At 39.8% G+C, this 18,257-nt stretch overlaps 1 protein-coding gene across 10 annotated transcripts in view; it reads left to right on the top strand.

Annotated features, from left to right (window-relative positions):
- Positions 1-18,257, top strand: part of arhgap23 (Rho GTPase activating protein 23) — a 78,309-nt gene that overhangs the window by 26,477 nt on the left and 33,575 nt on the right. For 2 of the 10 annotated variants that reach the window (XM_015374817.1, XM_015374818.1), the window contains exon 1: positions 12,165-12,812. The exons of 2 other annotated variants lie outside the window; for them this stretch is intronic. In XM_015374817.1, the coding sequence (XP_015230303.1) occupies positions 12,582-12,812 (231 nt within the window). In that variant the 5' untranslated portion in view covers positions 12,165-12,581. Of the gene's footprint in view, positions 1-12,164; positions 12,813-15,487; positions 15,628-18,257 lie in introns of those variants that run through there. 6 more of the 10 variants (XM_015374808.1, XM_015374806.1, XM_015374811.1 and 3 more) reach the window with 4 other exon arrangements.

Raw genomic sequence — 18,257 nt, 5'->3', positions numbered from 1 at the left:
TCTTTTTTACTGTGCAGGCTTTTTAGTTCAAAGGTTTTTTTTTTGGTGCTGCCCACAATTACGTCTTTAAAGGTTCAGTCTGGGAACTCTGGTCAAATCAAAGGACTTTGAATGAATTCACCCTTACCTTTTTTACATTCCTGTTTAAAAAACTATGATAGCATAGATGGGAACAACAGTTTTGGAAAATATTCAAAGAAGAATTAAAGTGTCCTTCATTTTTGAGAAGTATTACTTAAAAAAAAAAACCAAAAGCAAAAAAAAAAAAACTTTGTTTCAGTTAAAGGGACCTGGTCTTTACCAGGGTCTCAGATTATTTAGATCCCCTCCTAAGTTAAGAAAAGCACAGAAGAGTTCATAGTCGAATCAGTGACTTAAAAGGTGTATAGGTTCCGTTGCAGTTCCCAAATCATCATCCCTCCACCCCCATGCCTCGCTGTTGAGAGGTTTCTTGATGATTTTTTTTTTTCTAAAGGAGTTTTCCATGGTTTTCTCCAGTCGTAAGAAACAGTTTCTTCCGGAAGAAACCTGGAAGGTCAAATTTAGAGGAAAGTTTTGTGTCTTTTGGTGAATATCTTGCATTAAAGAGGCCAAAATCCAGTAATAACCTTGAGGTGGGGTTCACTATCCATAAACCAGGTTGGTTTGGACACTGTGCAGTGTTTTAACACGGTTGCTTTGCCCGTTTTGTGATCAATAGTTATTCATTTATATAAATTTGTATTACATACACTTCATAAATTATATAAATTTCCTAATTTTTGTCATTGTTTGTATTCTCATAAAGATTTCTCCTTATGTAGCCTGGTGGATATAGTGAGTTATTGTGACTTTTTGATGGAACTTTCCCAGTTTTTAAAAATATGATCTATTACCAGGACTGTCTTCCAATTTCTTCTGGAAGAAATTGGAAAAAAATGTCTTTCTTTCAGATTCTTCCACTTGTCTGTAAGAAATTCAATCCTGATCAGATGTAACTGACTTCTCCCTTCGGGCTTCTATACGTGCCAGACTTCTTTAGTCAGTTTCAAACTGCTTTATAATGAGCCTTAATGTCAGGGTTTGAGATGCAGCTGCTGGGAAGACTGGTTACTGTTTGAAATATTGTTTTTTTTTTTTGATGTAGAATGATTAATTTCTTATGGCATTGCTGATATCTCCCCTGCTTGGCATTGTGTAAACACAGCTCCTCTTTTTATAGAGGTGCTTTCTCTTAAAGCAAACCCTTAAAGACGTCCTTGATTCTAGCAGTACCTTTCTACTTCTTTCCCTTGTAGATCCCCTGGAAGCAGCAGACTAGATCTAGTTTTTCCACACAAGGCCTTTCCATTTTGGCTTTGTTTGTGTTTAACAAATACTGACAGTGTGGAATGAAAGTGTGCTTTTAAACTCATGACTTTAGCTTTAAACATTGTTGGGACCTGGTAAAAACCAGACCATTTTTATCATGTCCTGTCCCAAGGATAAGAGAACTTGTACACTCTTGGATTATCTGCATTAACCGCCTCGTTTCTTTAAAGTCACGTGAATTTGAAACCTGCTGCCTCATGTTTCACCTTGTGTCAAAACATATCTTTAAGCTGACGTTACTCTAAACAGATATTCTCTCATATTCTGCAGTTGATGAGCCTCGCTGCTCAGTAGGCAGATCTCTGGGTTCTTTTGGGTCTGCTTGATTGAAAACGAGTCTTTAGAACAAGGAACACCACACATGCTGGGGTGGTGACCCAGCACACACAGACTGACCTACGTTCATGCCTTCTTCCTACTTTTTGCCCTTTTATCTTCATCACTGCGCTTTTTAATAGGGAAGTTTTTCTTTTTTATGGCAGCTGACTTCTTCAAAGCTTTTCCTCTTTTCCCCTCCTGTCTTTGGGCGATTGCTTTCTGCTCCGACCTGCTTCTCTGTTGCCTTCTTTGGTCATCTGCTTCAGGATACTCTCCTGTTGTTGCTTTCATTTTTCCAGTTTCATCAGAACATTTTGTCTGAACACGCTGCCTCTCTCTAACCTGTCACCCTCCAAGCAGCAGGTTTTATTCGTGCCATACAAGGTTTTTCTCTGCATGGTTCCTCTACCTCACTTCCTTGAATGATAATTGAAAAAAAAACCTAAAAGTACAGTATGTTTCTGCTGCTTCTGGGCTCCCTCTGAGCATGCCAGAGTGGCTTTCATCTCAATAACAGAGTGAAACCATATGTGAGTCTTGGCCTCTCGTGTCGCAACTCTTTATCTGTCATCCTGTTGCCCATTAAGACAGAGGGACCCCCTCTCCACTTGAGGATACGAGTCTGAGCCCCTACTTCGGGTGAAGCCCGTCATGAAGCTGCAGAGGTCATTTCGTATCTGCCGGGTGAATGCACTCAATGCATCAGAAACACTAATACAGTGCGACAGAGGCTAAGCAGTCATCTTTAAGCTTGGCGTATGGATCTTATCATCCCTCTAAACACATGGGGGGTTGGGGGGTCATCCAGAAAGGCCAAGGACACCAGTGTCCCTGTCCTCTAGAGACCGGTCTGAGCTGGGCGTCAACGTCTGCAGTGTGTCAACAGGAAGGAGCTGATAAAAAGATCCTCCTGTATTCAAAATATGCCCGGCTTTGTCAGCCTAGTTTTGAGCTTCTCTAAGAAGAATTTGAAAAATCTGAAGTTAATACAAAAAAAAAAAAAACATGCAAAACTATTTCAGAAGATGTGTTACAGGTGCATCCGAATAAATGAGAATATCACCAGGAAGTTTTATTTATTTCACTAATTCAAGCAGTTCAACTTTTAGATTTGTTTGTTTAGCAGCAGAGCACATGATCTAAGGAGAAAAGGGAAAGTTCCTCTGGCTGACGGGGTGGAATATATCTATACACAGGTTGATTGAGGTCCAGTTTGTAATGTTATTTAATGTGTTCCCCTTTGTTCTTGGCATCTTTTAAGATATGTTGTGAGTTTCTGGAATTTAAGTTTATTATTGTCTTCTGCGTTTCTTGTGATTTTACAGCTCAGTTGAAGGAAATTTAGGATATTTAACAATTCCTTTAAATCCTCCAAGTTCTACAAATTTAGTTAGCAAATTAGTTGCATGTAAACACCACGTCGTCTGCATGACAACTTCAAATAACCCAACATAATCCACCAAATTCGTCCCACGGGGTCTAGACTCATGGCTCCAACTAGCTCCCTAAATGGATACTCTACACACATCTTCCACTTTGAAGATCTGTGAACTGCACAGTCCTGGGCCAACAGAGCATAGGAGGACTTCCTCAGTGCGGGGTGAGCAGTGGTGCATGGCAGGAATGTAAAAACCAGATGACCTCAAATGGAAACTCCAGCGCTGATGGAGGCGGTGAGCAGGCCTTTTCTCCGCGTTTAGCTGTAATAAACATTCAGGCTCTGCAGATCTTTTTTGTTCTTTTTATATTTTTAAACTCCTGGCCTCTCTTAGTTTCCCGATCCGGCTTGGCATTGGCTCCATCGTTCCCCAGATGCTGCACCTCCGCCTAGTTTGGGGGGCTGAGATGTAAGCTAGATGCAGCCTAGAATGAAAGATGACGTCACCTCTAGCTCCCAAAGTTATAATTTTCATGCTAATTACACAGAAGCAGAGCTGAGCTAAATATAAACATGTGGGCCTGCGTAGGAGTGGGCACGGAGTGGCGTTTCCCCCCAGCCAAATGGGTGGAGTGAGAGAGAGAGAGAGTGAGTGAAAGAGAAGGTCTAACGGGCTGCTAGAGGCCTGTGGGTTTGTGAAAGAAAGAGAAGGGAAGGAGAAAAAGAAGAGGGGTGGGGTCTCCTAATGCAGTGGAGCTCAGACGTGACGCTCTGATTGCTCCCAGAGGTTGTGGTCAGCGCAGAGCGGGGGGGAGGGGGGGTACAGTACAGGGAGAGCAGAGTTAGCTCTTTGCCAGATGTCGTCATCGGTCCTGATGTTGTTCAGATGGTGAACACGCATCACAAGACAGATGCGTCTGCTCAACAAAAAAAATTCCTGCCAGGAATCTTCCTCTCGGCACTCTGCCGCTGCCTCCTGGTGGAGCTCAGAAACGGCAGGACACTTCACCTGGAAAGCATTTAGTGTTCTCTATTTTGCACACTGCTGCACTTTTAGCTGAAGCTGACTTGTTTTCGATAACTGCAATCCCAGCAAGTCTTCAGCATGAGACGAAAGGAGCATTCTGAATTCAGACTTCCAGATTAAAGCTCTTTGAAGCAGGAGATATTTCCGATTCTTGATCTTTACACTCGTGGAAAATAGGCTGTGAAAGCAAGTTTAAACCTGTAATAAACTTAACATCCATGAGCCTCTAAAGTGGATGCAACCATTCATGCTGTCTGCTTTCTCATCAAAGCTGTGTTGCGTTTTTTAAGAACAGATGCTGTATTTGCATAACTGCCCCATGAATCTTCTGCTTCAGTTACCTTTGCCTGTGATTTATCTTATATATTTTAAAGGTAAAGTAGATTAAAAAGAATCCAAAAGAAGAAACTCTGTATTTATCTTATCTGAATGCTTCAGTGCCGACCTGAACATAAAGAATGTGCTCGAGGAGAGGAGCCACTCCCTGCTAATCAGGTTAAAGTGAAGCACCATCTCTCCACTTAGTGGACTGGATAACATGATGTATGCACTCAGCCTGCTGCTATACAATTGTCTCAGTCCGGTTTTAAATTACCTATGCCTACCTATGCCTAAATCTTATATTTTCTTCCTTGATTTGAAAGAAAAGGAATTGAAATTAATATTTTCTTCTGTTCCTTTATCAGCATTTATTGCCTTCCAGTATTAGTATCAACTAATTTTGTCAACCTGAAGCTTCAATCACCAAGCTGTAAAGCTAACTCAGCCTACTGAGATGTGTTCAATCCAATCACCATGATACAAATGTAAACTTACATCTAAACTTAAAGCAGGGAAGGAGAGACATGCAGCATCCAAGAGAGCTTTGGTGACTCTGGAGGAGAACTTGCACTCTACAACTCTCGGCATGAAAACAACACTGTAAAACATGGCTGTGGTAGCATCATCCTGTGGGCAGGTCAGCTGTTTATAGTTTATGCGAAGATGGATGAAGCTAAATACAGGGAAATCTTGAAAGAAAAGATGATAGAGGGTAAGAGATGCACCCCAAAACATTGGGCCGGAACTATAATGGAATGGTTTTAAATGAAAACATCCTCCTCGCGCTGCTCAATGGTGTTGTGGGCAGCACTGCTGCCTTGAAGCAAGAAGGTTCCAGAATGGATTCCTGGACAATCCAAAAACATGACTTTTGGGTTAGTTGGCTTCACTAAATTGTCCTTAGGTGGGAGTGTGTGCTTGAATGGTTGTTTGTCCTATTTGTTTCTGTGCCTTGCGATGGACTGCCGACCTGTCCAGGGTGTAACCCGCCTCTCGCCTTTAGATAGCTGGAGATCGGCAGCAGCACCCCTTACAACCCCAGCTGGGATAAAGCATGAAAGAAAATGGATGGCTGGATCCTCAGGTCAGAGTGGCTTTCATGCAAAAAAAATAAATGAGCAAAGATTTCTGCCTCCTGATGTTGGAGGCTGGTAGAGATGTACCCAAAATAACTTTCTACTACTGAATACTGATGGGATCCACCTGTTTCACAATCGTATTTGTTAGAAAATGAAAATCATTTGAGCTTTTTATTACTCTCTGCATTAATAAAGTATTTTGGTTTGATTTATCTGGTAAACCCACCTATGGGGTGTACTTGTAAGGTGATAATTTGTTTGGTCACAGTAGTAGTTGCTGAAATGAACCCTCTCTGTCTTCTAGTTCCTGTTTGAACTCATTCTCTCTTCAGTAAATATCCCCCCTCTTGTGATCCAAACTCCAGCCAACATTCCCGCCTCCATTATCTTCTCCTTCCCACTGTCTCTCATATCTGGCATTTTCTGGTTTTGCACACACTGACTGGGAACTGCTGAGCCCCCTTGTGACATTAGTTTATTTCTGTTTATTATACATTTAACAAAAGGCTTATTTGTTTATTTGGGGAGCAGAAAGACAAAGAGCTTCTTCTCTGACACATGTTTACTTAAATCATCAGTTATTTTGTTGCAGATTAAGTTTGGATTTTAGAATTACCCAAATAGAGCATCATGGGTCTTGCATCAGTGTCAGATTGTTGATGTCTTCTGCAGAGATAGAGAGGTTGTAGACCATCCATCTCTCATCTCAATCTAGATTTAAGGGACGTTAGAACCAAACACTTCTCCTCTGCTGAGGCTTCTTACCTGATTAAAAAGGTCAAAGACAGATGCTGCTATGTTGGCATATTGCACCCATTCACCTTGGACTTTTATTTTTCTGCTTTCTGATGCTGGTACCCATCCCATCTTCTGTCAGACATCAGGTTGTGGCTGCCCTCTAGTGTCAGCAGCTTGGTAAGTACACCCCATGCCTATAGGTTTCTAAGTCAATGAGATTTACTGGAGATTAAAGTTAAAATTAACCAGCTTCAAACAGCCACGCCACCTTTTAAACTAGTAAATTGCATTTGTAGATTCCACTTTGAAATGTAGCTCATAATGACTGTCTAGACGGAGAGATTGACTCTTATTACTACAGAGATTAGTTATTGGACCAAAAGCTCTGCAGAGTTTAACGTTTGGCTTAATTTATTACTTTTTTTCTTTTTCCTTAGGAGTATTTCTAGCTTTTTACTACAGTGTTACTCTTTAGTAAAAGCATCAGAGAATTTTGAGGTTTGAAGGTTTAAAGAAAATTGAAAGGACGGGACGGTCCTTTTTGTTTGTCCAGGCTGCTTTGGTTTTTCCATTGTAAGCATGAAACCCAGACTGTCCCCTCATGACCCTCCTGAAGTTTTGCAGCCTGTGTTTAGAGAAAACAGCCCATCGTTGTGTCTGCAGTTTGGTTTGGTTATGACAGCAATTTGAAACTGCTCACTCTTCTGTTTCCTGTGTATTTCCCTCTTAACGACCATCTCTCTTTTTTTCTTTTTTTTTTTTTTTACAGCTCTGTGGGTGATTTAGGAAAAAGTTCTTTGTTTTGTCTTGCAGGGCAGTGACTCGGAAAGGTCTTAGTGTGTTAATCTGCAGCCAAGTGTCCTTGTTATGAATATGAAAGCGGTTGAAATATATCCGCATCCCAATCTGTCTGTTACACTAACAGCTTTGCTCTGTTTAATCTGACATCAAACTCCCTCCTTACTTTACTTAGTTGTGCTTGTTGACAGATCTGGGCTGGAGCCACGGGGCGCCGTTCTTCTGACATAAGGAGAAAACATCGGCCTTTCATTTTCCTAACTTTGAGATCTTTGTCAAAAACAAGTGCAGTATGTGAGATAGATCCAGGACAGATAAGAAAGCATAGCTAAGATTACAGATAACTGAGGGTCGTGCAGCTGTCAACATGCTTGAACACGTTTCTGGGTTTGTTTGGGTTAAATGGGTCTTAATGCCTTTGTATCAGTTTTCTTTTCCTTTTCTTCTTTCATTTTTAAATACAAATTTGTATGGTTCCCTCTGTGTTCAAATGTGGCACCTGAACCTCCTCTATAAATCTGTTGTTGTGAACATCAGTATGCAATCACCCCTCTGAGAAATCTATCCATTGATCCGTCCACTCTACAAGTATGGAAAAAATAGGAATGTTGACATAAATCTGCAGACCCACTATCACGTCTTTTTTCTCTCACATTTCTCCCACTGAAGAAGCAGAATTGGACCTTTACCCGGACTCGCTGATCCAATAGGGCAGTTCCTCTGGTCTGAACCGCTGAGCGAGAAGAGAACCTCCCTGTTACAGCCAGAGCCTTCTGACTTTAATAGGAACCATAATTGCACAGCGTTGTGTATTTATACCCAGCTGTGACTCAATGAGACGTGTGGGCTGTGATTGTGTGAATGTGCTTGTGCTGCACAGACTGCTTTGGGCTCGATGTGGAATAATGTGTGGACATGTGTGTCAGTGAAAGCTGACTCAATAAAGTGTCTCAGTAATGCATGAAGTGAAACGTGGATCCACTTTAAGTATCCTTCAAGGTGGGGCTTTTCTTAACCCATAAATACAGAAATAGGTCATTCTTTCTTTACCAAATGATAGATTAAAGAAGAAGCAGTAAATGATAATACCTCATTACTCTTCAGCATTTGGCATAAAATCCTGCCTTGGTTTTCTATTAACTTTTACATATATTTTTTTATGAGGTACAAAAGCGACTTTCAGTAATACCAATATATTGTAAAATGTATTTATTAAAGCTGAAATGAAACAAATTATTATTTAAAATGAACAGCCTAATCTGCTAGCTAATATAAGCAGCTGATCGCAACATCGAGCTTTTTGAGATTTTAAGCAGAGATTTAAAGAAATATGACCTCTGATATTAGGAAGTATAATTTGTTGAAATAGCACCTTGTACAGGTCAGATTATAGGTCAGATTAGGAAAAAATTCACAAAAAAGGGCATGAAAATCAAACACTACAAATATCCTAAAAAACTATTTCAATGTTTTAATATTTTGTTTAATTGAACGCTCTAAAGACAATGTTGCAGGGTTAGAGGTCTGGATATTTAGCCCAATGCAGGCTTATATCTGGTTCTGTGGATGATGAGTAGATTTTAAGCTTGAGTTTGAGTTTGGTAATAAAGGAAGGGCATGGACCATACAGAGCCCTGAAATTAAATGTCAGGATTTTGAAATGAATTTTAAAATGAATGAATGAACAGCTCATCGGTTAGTTCTAGTTTTGGACCAACTGAAGGCATTTAAGGGCATTTCTGTGGATTTGTGTAAAATGTTCATTTCTGAGAGTCTGGATGAGGGGGTAAAAAAGTATGAATAACCATCATAAGTTCCTGTTTTGACACTGACCTCAGATTAGAAATATTTCTCACATGACCAGTGAGTTATTTTCAGTGAGCTTTAAGACACATTCAGTTGTTTAAAAAAAAAACACCTAAATTCCTTACGTTTAGATTTAAAGCAGAATGACTCTTCGCAAGCTACTGGTTTTCCTTTGAAAGCTTTTTACACGTCTGACTGTATGATCTGATTAAATTATCTCTATAAAGTGCTTTAAGATTCCATGATTGGTGAATTGCCGCTATATATAAACAAACTCAATTAAAGTGACCAGTAGTCTGACCATGGGAAACAAACTATTCTAGGTGGTAATCCCTCTATCTTACCTGAATTTAGTTCATTTTTCTTCTTTTCCTTTAAGTATTTAGGAAATTCAGAGTTTAAAGACCCACAGAGTTCTTGAAGAAGCTGTCTGGCTGAATGTCATCTGCATAAAGTGATAGGCAATGTTTGAAAATGGATAAATTATCTATCCAGGAAATTAAGTGGGCTAAACTTAAAACCTGGGGTTACCTCAAAATTAAGAGCAGTAGAATCAGACCCCTTCTTTACAGGTTCTGTTTGTCAAGGTTCTGTTTGAAAGGAACAATCTAAAACAGATCCCAAGATCCCCACCAAACTGTGGAGTCTGTTATTTAGGATGGCTTGATCTACAGCCTCAAAGGCTGTTGCTATTATCTCCCCTTTTATGTCCTACTAGTAAAACGTATTTTATATTTTTAAAACAGGAAGAAGATTATACATGGTTTTAAAAATGTTTCAGAATTAAAAATGATTAAAGGGTGACATAAGTAATTCCTGCCCTTTATTCTGATGCCCATAAGTAAAATCTACTGTAACCGATTGTTTGGAAGTCACCTAAGATTCAACCTTGGTGCCACACACACCTGCTGTGTTTAAAAACCAGCTTTCCTGTCAGAGAGCCTTTAAAGCTGAGCTGTGTTGTGTTAAACGGATACGTTACTCTTTACACGTTTGGATTCCTGTTATTCCTCTGCGATCAGATTACCTCCTTTAACTTTTCACCTCATCACCATACCCAAACTGTCTGAACCTGCTGTGTTTTCCTTTTGACGTCCTGCAAAATAACCAGAGGGTACAGTCTGTGTGGATGACAGACCTCTCCAGTCGAGTTAGTACTCGTCCCATTGTGTGGCAGGTGAAACCTGTCTAACCCCACTGTTAGCGGACGTGACAAGTGTTGGAAGAAGAGGCCCGTCTGCGGCAACGCTGGCACCTGTATGTCTCTCTTACCCGTATCCTGGAATCCTAGCTGTTTGCTGAGAACTCCATGTTTGGCCTTTTTCTGACAGATTTAGTGCAGACATGGGTACTACTACCAGATGTTATTACAAACTGCACAGAATTACAAAGCTTTATACTTTTCGTGTTGTATGTCATAAGGTTGTCTTGAAACTATGAGACCTGGGTCAATTTTTCTGGGGTGTTCTACAAGTTTTTATTAGATTGTAGGAATTTTGGCCCATTCTTCTTGATATGGCTGCCTGCCTCACACACCTTTACAGCTCTGAACTGTTTTCTGTGGTACTGCGATCAGAATCAGCAAGCTTGCACACAAACAAATAACTCAGCCTTGACGTTTTCCTCTTTTTAAGCCATTGTAAATATGAACATATACAAATTGTTGGGAAAGAAACATTTGTTTTTTTCTTCCTTTTAAGTTTGCACACAGTAGTTTTTACAAAATATCTTTGCTTTGTTTTTACTACTAGTGTAAAACACAACAGTTTTGGGATGTGTTATAATGAAGACATCCACCATTCTGTTTTCAGCATCTTGTCAATATATTTATTTTCACATTAGGTAGCTCAAATATTTGGTAATACCTACCTTGGCATCTAGGTATTTATTAGGCATCATGTTGGTAAGATTAAGTAGATCAATCAGAAAATATGAGTTATATGAGTTATATATATATATATATATATATATATATATATATATATATATATATATATATATATATATATATATACACATACCAAGAAAGGATGTAAGATACTTCAAGCAAACCTGAAGAAGCATTCCATGGCAGAGTGAGAAGGTAGAGAAGCTGAAGGAGGGAGATTAATAAGCTAAAGCAGAAACACTGGTACAAGACAATCAAGGGAAATATCTGACAGAGATGTACGGTAACAGAAAGTTATACAAAATTATAAAGACAGCATGATTAAACTCAAGCTAAATGTAAAAAAAAATGAAATAAAAAGCAACAAAATTAATACAAACCATAGAGAAGTTAACATAAGACAAATCCAAATCAGAGTATGGCAATAACCTAGAACATGACAAAAATGTTAAATATTACAACCCAGCGACTGAGGCTACATTACAGTGTTTATATAATAGAAATAGTTTGGCTGTTCCTACCAGATCGTCTGTTTTAAAGTCAGGCAGGGTTCTTTATGAAGAGTATGTAAACTTCTGCTTTCAAGTCGAGGTGCATTTGTTTAGTGTATTTTTGAAGCAGGAATGTAAGACTGGGTCACTTTGACCTGAATTAGCTTTATTTACAGCAAGGTTTATGTTGCTCTCCTGTATCTATGTTCTGTATTGTCCTCCCTCTTTATTTTTCCGCCCTCAGCTTAGAGGAGATAAATGCAGGGGTAAATGTTTTCTTTTCTCTTTGTGCTGGAAATTGGCCTCTTTCTCTCTTTGCTTTTTTGTTTTTTTTCTTGCTTTTCCGTCTCGCCTCTTAGTGAGGAGGAGGAGGAGGAGGAGGAGGAGGAGGCAGGGCTGGCTTTTGTGAAGTTAAGCGTCCGGAGCCTTGTCACTATATGAAAGCTTGCACACATGCAGCACTGAAGTGAGCATCAGCTATGCTTTTAAACTCTTAAACAGAGGAAGGTATCTTCTTTTTTTTTTTGTTATCATTTTAATCATCTTGATGTTTTGCCTTTTTGGAACGTTTTGCCTTACAGCTTTGGACCGTTGTTTATCTTCAGATGACTGTCAGACCGGTTTGGATACAACCAGAGAGGCAAATACAAAGGAAGAAGTAACAGAAAGCAAAAGAGTGCATGATGAAATGGTTGATGCTTGTTATTAAAAGTAAACAGGAATTTGGGACTGACATAGGGGTGAGATGAAGTGATTTGTTTGGAAGTATAGATAGAGAGGGTAGTTATTTAGAAGAGAGAGAGAGAGAGAGAGCAGTGGGAGGGAGGACAGGCAGAGGATCCAGCCCTCTGGGACAGTGGTGTGTGTTTTGGGGGTGGACAGTTTGGCCTGGCTTGCAGAACATCACCGGACACCGACGGGAGAGGGNAGAAGAGAGAGAGAGAGAGAGCGCAGTGGGAGGGAGGACAGCCAGAGGATCCAGCCCTCTGGGACAGTGGTGTGTGTTTTGGGGGTGGACAGTTTGGCCTGGCTTGCAGAACATCACCGGACACCGACGGGAGAGGGGCTCCGTTAGTTGTTCTCTCTGTGTGTCTCTGTAGTGAAACCAGACCTACCTCTTGATCCCACACATACTCACCCCTCCATCTGCCTGTCACAACTTCTACCTTCTGCTCCGTTCTCTCGGTTGGTCCCACCGAGTTGGTTCCACGACAAGACCAGCGATGTGGAAAATGTGGGATTCTTCTTCTTGAAGCAATGGATTGGAGCGTAGAGGCAGGAAATCCAGACTATTTGAGTGAATGACTTGAAAACCCAAGAGGAAACATTTAGCCAGCCTCTGTTCCTGTATCTGGACTCTGTGCTGATACGTGAGCGCGTGCGGTCCATGGTGGTAGTGAGGGATGCGTCTCTGACTGAACTCGCTGCACCGATGCCTGCTGCTATGCTTCCGTGCCCTGCGCCAGCCGGGTCCGACTGGAGCTTCCAGAACCCGGTGGGGGTGGACTGCAGCTCTCCGGAGCCTCGCTGCATTTGGTTGGCCGTTCTCCACGGAGCCTCGAGTCCAGCACCCCCCACCGAGCCAGTTTCAAACAACCAAAGCTCGCATCAGCTCACGGTAAGGAGAGGTCACCAAAATCCATCAGCATGAGATTAAGGCTCCAGCCAAACACTAGTTTCATTTTAGCTCAACTAATTTGATTCTAATTCTCCTGCATACTTTAAATTAATGTATGTTTAATATAAAACGACAAAGCAAAAAGACAAAGTTCCGACTGAATATATGGAATTTCCAGTAAATTTTCATATCTATACTATTTCCTTCATACTACAGCTGGAGAACCAAAAGATTTATTTCTAAAATTCTTTAAATAATTGATTTGCCTTATTTTTAGAGTTCAAAAAATTAACAGGATTATAATATTAAAACGGCTCATCAGTTGCTTATAATATAGGAGGTGTGCAGTTTTGATCCCACAGAATTAGCTGTGCAAACACTAAGAGAAGCTGCACGTTCCTAGGAAACCGCTGCATGTTTTTTTTTGTCAGTCGTGCATCTCAGCAGTGTTGCTGTACCTGTTGTTTGGAGTCAGCTAACCGCTCAGCTGGTGACAGGTTCCTTAACCTCTCAATGTTACCTGGAAGAGCGATGTCATGGTCCCTTTAACTTCTTCTCTAAGGCTTAAACGTTTTAGACAATTTATTTATTTTGAATATCTATTGCAAAAATATTACAGCATTAAATCTTATTATTAATATAGTTGTTTTTTCTTGTAATACGTCAGATTTCTTAAAATGAGTGAAATAACAGATTTCGGTTTGCAGCGCCAAAGGCAACCCTTTTTTTTTTATTATTTACACTTAAATTCAGATGTTTCTAAAGGTATTATGTGTCCCATTTACTCTTGTTTTCAACTATGTGTTTAAAATAGTTATCACCACTTAATAACGTCTGATAAAGGTATAGTTGTGATTCTTCAGGACCCTTTTCTTCTCAGGGGTTCTTGTTTAGCTTCCAAAGATGGGATGTTCAGAGACAAGCTGCTTCCTATCTCTTAAAATATTCAAAACTTTAGGGTGTTTTCACTGCTGTATGATCTCATAATCGTGTGATTATTCATGTGGAATATTGCTTCCCTTTTTCTACCTTTTTCCTGCTGTACTATCCCCCCACCCCCCTGATCTCTGACTGTTTGAGACAGCTAAGAAATGCCACAATCAGGAATGCAAGCGTGGGGGCAGGAGACAAACAATCACTGTATGCCATGTTTGTTCTCCTGCATAGAATAAAAGTGCGTCACATTTTCTCTAAATGTGAGGAGGAAACAGAGTTTCTGTCACACTCTGCTGCAGATGCCGTTAAAATTAACGTAACAGTCTGGAATTTCATGTTTGTTATGATATCTATAGCTTGTGAATGAACCTTCAAACAGAAAAATACTTGAACCTCTTGGCTTGAGCTCAGTGTATAGAAACAGAAAAATGTTTAGTTTTTTTTGGAAAAACCACAAGTTTAATTCTAATAAACTATATTTAGGTTTAGGTTTTTACAGACACTCATTTTATGCGAAGCCAAAGAAGTCTTACCGGTATATGTCTGAGCCTGATTGTGGTTGTTTTTTTTTTACTTTCGGGTGGAAAAAGTCTTAATTTATTTGAGAAAAATGGGTCCCTGTCCCTCTGTGTCCTCAAAGTAAGGTTGAGCCATAAATATATTTTATGGATCAAATAAAAGTGCTCTCTGTCAAAATTTCATTTTTGGAAAATATTGATGCAGTGTTAATCATTTCTGTTTCTAAGTTGATGTTATGCCCCTTTTGGTGTGTTACTCTGGGCAGTACGCTTCATCATCCATATTAACCACTATTTTACATCCAAGAACAATTTTTGGGTGATTTCTAGAGGTGATTTGTGGTTTTTCTTATGGTTTTGGGGGGTTTGCTTCTAACTTTTTAAAAAACATTTTGCATTTTTCTTTGTCTTGTCACTAAAACTCAATTTGGTCCAATTTATTTTCTTGAATCCTTAAAAATAGATGTTAAAACAATAAGATGATCATAATCAACAGTCAAAGAGAAATGGCATAGCTGAAACATTCGATCTTCTTCAACCTTATTGCTGTTGCTGAGTGAAGAATATTCAAAGCAAGCAGAGGTTGGACATTTCTCACATGATATGATCAGAGTTTTTAAAGAAGCTGTTCGTGCAGAAAGTAAATTAATTTCCACCATAATGATGCTTTGCTGACTTGACCAGCAGCTGACTTCATTAATTTGTTTTATTGGGCATAGATTCACCGACTGACGTGATTTAAGTTTTTTTATGAATGGCTAAGGTTGATGGATTTGGGCATTATTTTCTCATATGTTTTTTTCTTTTTAAAGCTAAGTAATATGCTTTTCTGGTTTAACATGTAGATTAAAACTAAACTAAGTTGTTGAGGTCCATTCCTTCCTTTTATGAACTTAAAAGTAGGCTTGACCAGAGCAAAAAGTCCCCTGGCCATATTTAAACCTGCGTCATGCATCAACTGTGTGCCTCTGCCCGCCGTCCATCCAAGTCATGCTGTTAAAAGTTATTCTAAATCTGCGGCTCTTCTTGGAAACACATTGTTTCAGGTTTGAATGAAAATAGCAAAGTCTGGCACATGTGGGTTGGAGGACAGGAAGGCTGCCTGTTTTCCCTTTAGAGCAGAAAACCCTGTTTAACTGGCATTGCATCATCACCTGCCAGCCTGGTTGGACAAACAGTTGGGTTAGACTAGTTTTTGAACACACATCCTATACTCATATTGAAACACGTGTGATAAGAAGGTTGTTTAGAATCCTCCTCTGCTTTGCTTTGTTGGGATTGATCCGATATGGCTGCCTCTTTGAGGACGTAGGATGCATTTCGATGTGCAGAGGTGGAGGAATTCTCCCTCTCTGTGGCCGGTAAGTCCTCTGCTGCCCTTCCTGTCCCTCTTGGCAGCCCGGGCTGTCTGGATTAATGGGCCGTCAGCATATGCAGCCCGGTAAAGCTCCACTTTTCAAACAGGTTGCAGCTCTCAGCTGTTTAAAGGAGCATTATTGTTCCGTTCCACCGGGGTTTCACTGGGAGTCGGGCTCGGCGACGGCTGCTGCATTCCTCTGGGTGAAGCCAGGAGTATGCATGCTGTTCCTGATGACTGTAAATACAGCTTTTTGATATTATCATGAACCAGAATAGCCTCTTATGGATATAAAATTATTTTGTCCCTGGAGACAAGGAAGATTTTTAGGTCATGTGGATAATATTTTAACAATATTATCTGGAAATGATCCTCATGATGCTTTAAGGTTCGGCATCTGTGTTGAATTGATGGAAATGAAAGGATTTATGCTCCTTTTTATTCTCTTTTTTGGTATTCACTGTCATTCCAGGCTTTTCCAATGGATATCAGAAGCAGAAATAACCGCAGGGTAGTATCCTGCTGCTTTAGTGTGTACCAACAAAACTAGACTCCTGCGTGGCCTTACAGGTTACTCTACATATCCAGTTGTTTTCCAGCGAAGTATGTTTTCAAGATGACATCACCAGGTGTGAATGGGATACCTGTGAGATGTCTACTATAGGAAATATTTAGTTGCTTTTAGCTGTTTTAAACTGGTTTGATAGTGAAACATGTTGCTTGTTCACAGTAAGGAAATTTGTTGCGATTCTGACGAAAAAGAAGAATATTTTAGTTTTACTTCTTGCTGTTTCCCTAAGGAAGTAAACCTACCCCCCAAAAAATGTAATTAAAAAAAAGGCCATGTAAATTCTTTAACAAACACAATGTCCTTTCCTGGAGAAGCTGGACCAAGTCAGCATATCTGAGTGGGTTTTTTTTTTTTCAACACACAAAACAGAAGGTGAGAGGTGACTGGAGAGGTGTTTATCCGGCCCCAGGGAGGGGGGCGGAAAGGTCAGCTGTAGACTTGATTATCAGAGAAGGAACATGCAGCCCACACAGTCCAGAGGAGCCCAGTGGGATTCAGTCCAGACCCGCTCAGACCCCATGTGTTTTGGGTAATCACAGGGTTCTGGTATTCCCAGCGCCGGGAGGGGCCATGTGGTCGAAACTGGCGTGCTAAAGCCTGTCCCTTCGCTGAGCTCCTGCTCTCCGTCGTCTTCATCCTTCTCATTCACTCTCTCCTTAAGCTCCCTCCCTTGAGATTTGCCCGAGTGTGTTTCAACTTGTCCAGAATAAAACCGCTCCTTCAGAGGAATTTAGATAGATTCTTTCTCCTTTATTTCTCTGCTGCTCTTTCATTTTCTTTTTTTGTCTTTTTCTTTATGGCTTTTATTTGAAAGCTACTTCCTCTTTCAATTCTTTTAGTCTCACTGCATTCCTCTAAGAGAAAAATAACAGGTCTTGCTCTTTGTCATTTAGAAAGCTAGCCTCGAAATCTTCCAGATATCTGGAAGCTGATTTGAAAAATATGCACTTTTATATGTTATCCAGGACAAATCTGGGAACAAATTAACTTTATTTTTCTTCTTCTTTTTCTTCAATGGAATATGAAAGTAGAGGGAAAATAATGTGTGTGGTAATAGCAGCACCACACAGATTTCCATGGCACAAACTTGAGCAGGAGGAAAAGGAGGTTAAGGGGACGAGGAGGCAAGGAAGGAAAAAGAGGAGTAAAGGAATGGGAAGTACACTTAACGATGAAGAGTATATTTATAGGAGCTCCTGGTCATTCCACTTCCTGCCTTAAGCAAGGCACTTCCTGTTGCTGTGTGGTCATGCACAGACCTGCCTCATAAGTGTGTGTTAGCTGATGGTTTAAGCATGCATGACATTGTAGAAAGTAGAAAGTGGTTTTAAGAGGTTATATGACTCATATGTCCCCCTTGTTATGGTCCCTCAGGTTTCTAATAATACAAAATTAACTAATATTCTCATTTGTGACGTTAATTAACCAACTATTTATCTTTAGCAAAGATTTGAGGTTGCGTCTTAAAGATGAGCTACTTGTGTTAGATAAAACAATAAATTAAATTATCCTACAAACTGGATTAAACTATAATTCTATAAACGAGTCACAGAACCTCAATGACCCTTGAAAAACATCAATAATTGTTTTATTCTGTTACCAAGAATTGACAACATATTCTATAGATTCCTAGAAATGAAGGACATAGTTTACAGTTTAATGACAACGAAGTACAGAACAATTGTTTGTTGTAGAGTCGGTTTGATTGGTATATCGGATGATGAGATTTTTGTCATATTAAACAAAGTTATTATGTTTTAAATTAATAAATATTCCAAAAAAATGTATGATTTCACCTGACAGAAAGGGTATTAACCTGTGCCAGTATAAAAATAAAGTTCCCTCTGTGTTAATGAATCCATTAACTGCATTAACTCAAAGAAACAATTTCTTCCAATTTCACCCTGATCTGATTACTGCCCAACATCTAGGAATTATTTCATTAGATCCTGTCTGACAACATGAAGTAGGTAAAGAGACCCTCAAACACATCATGCTTTGATCTAAAGAAATATGAGTAAATGTGATATTCCTCCATTAATGATTCACAAATATATATATAT

Source organism: Cyprinodon variegatus, unplaced genomic scaffold (genome assembly GCF_000732505.1).
Source record: "Cyprinodon variegatus isolate N-32 unplaced genomic scaffold, C_variegatus-1.0 Scaffold109, whole genome shotgun sequence".
NCBI classification, from domain to species: domain Eukaryota; kingdom Metazoa; phylum Chordata; class Actinopteri; order Cyprinodontiformes; family Cyprinodontidae; genus Cyprinodon; species Cyprinodon variegatus.
Note: the sequence above shows the minus strand (reverse complement) of the source record. Positions and strands in the feature narration are given on the sequence as shown.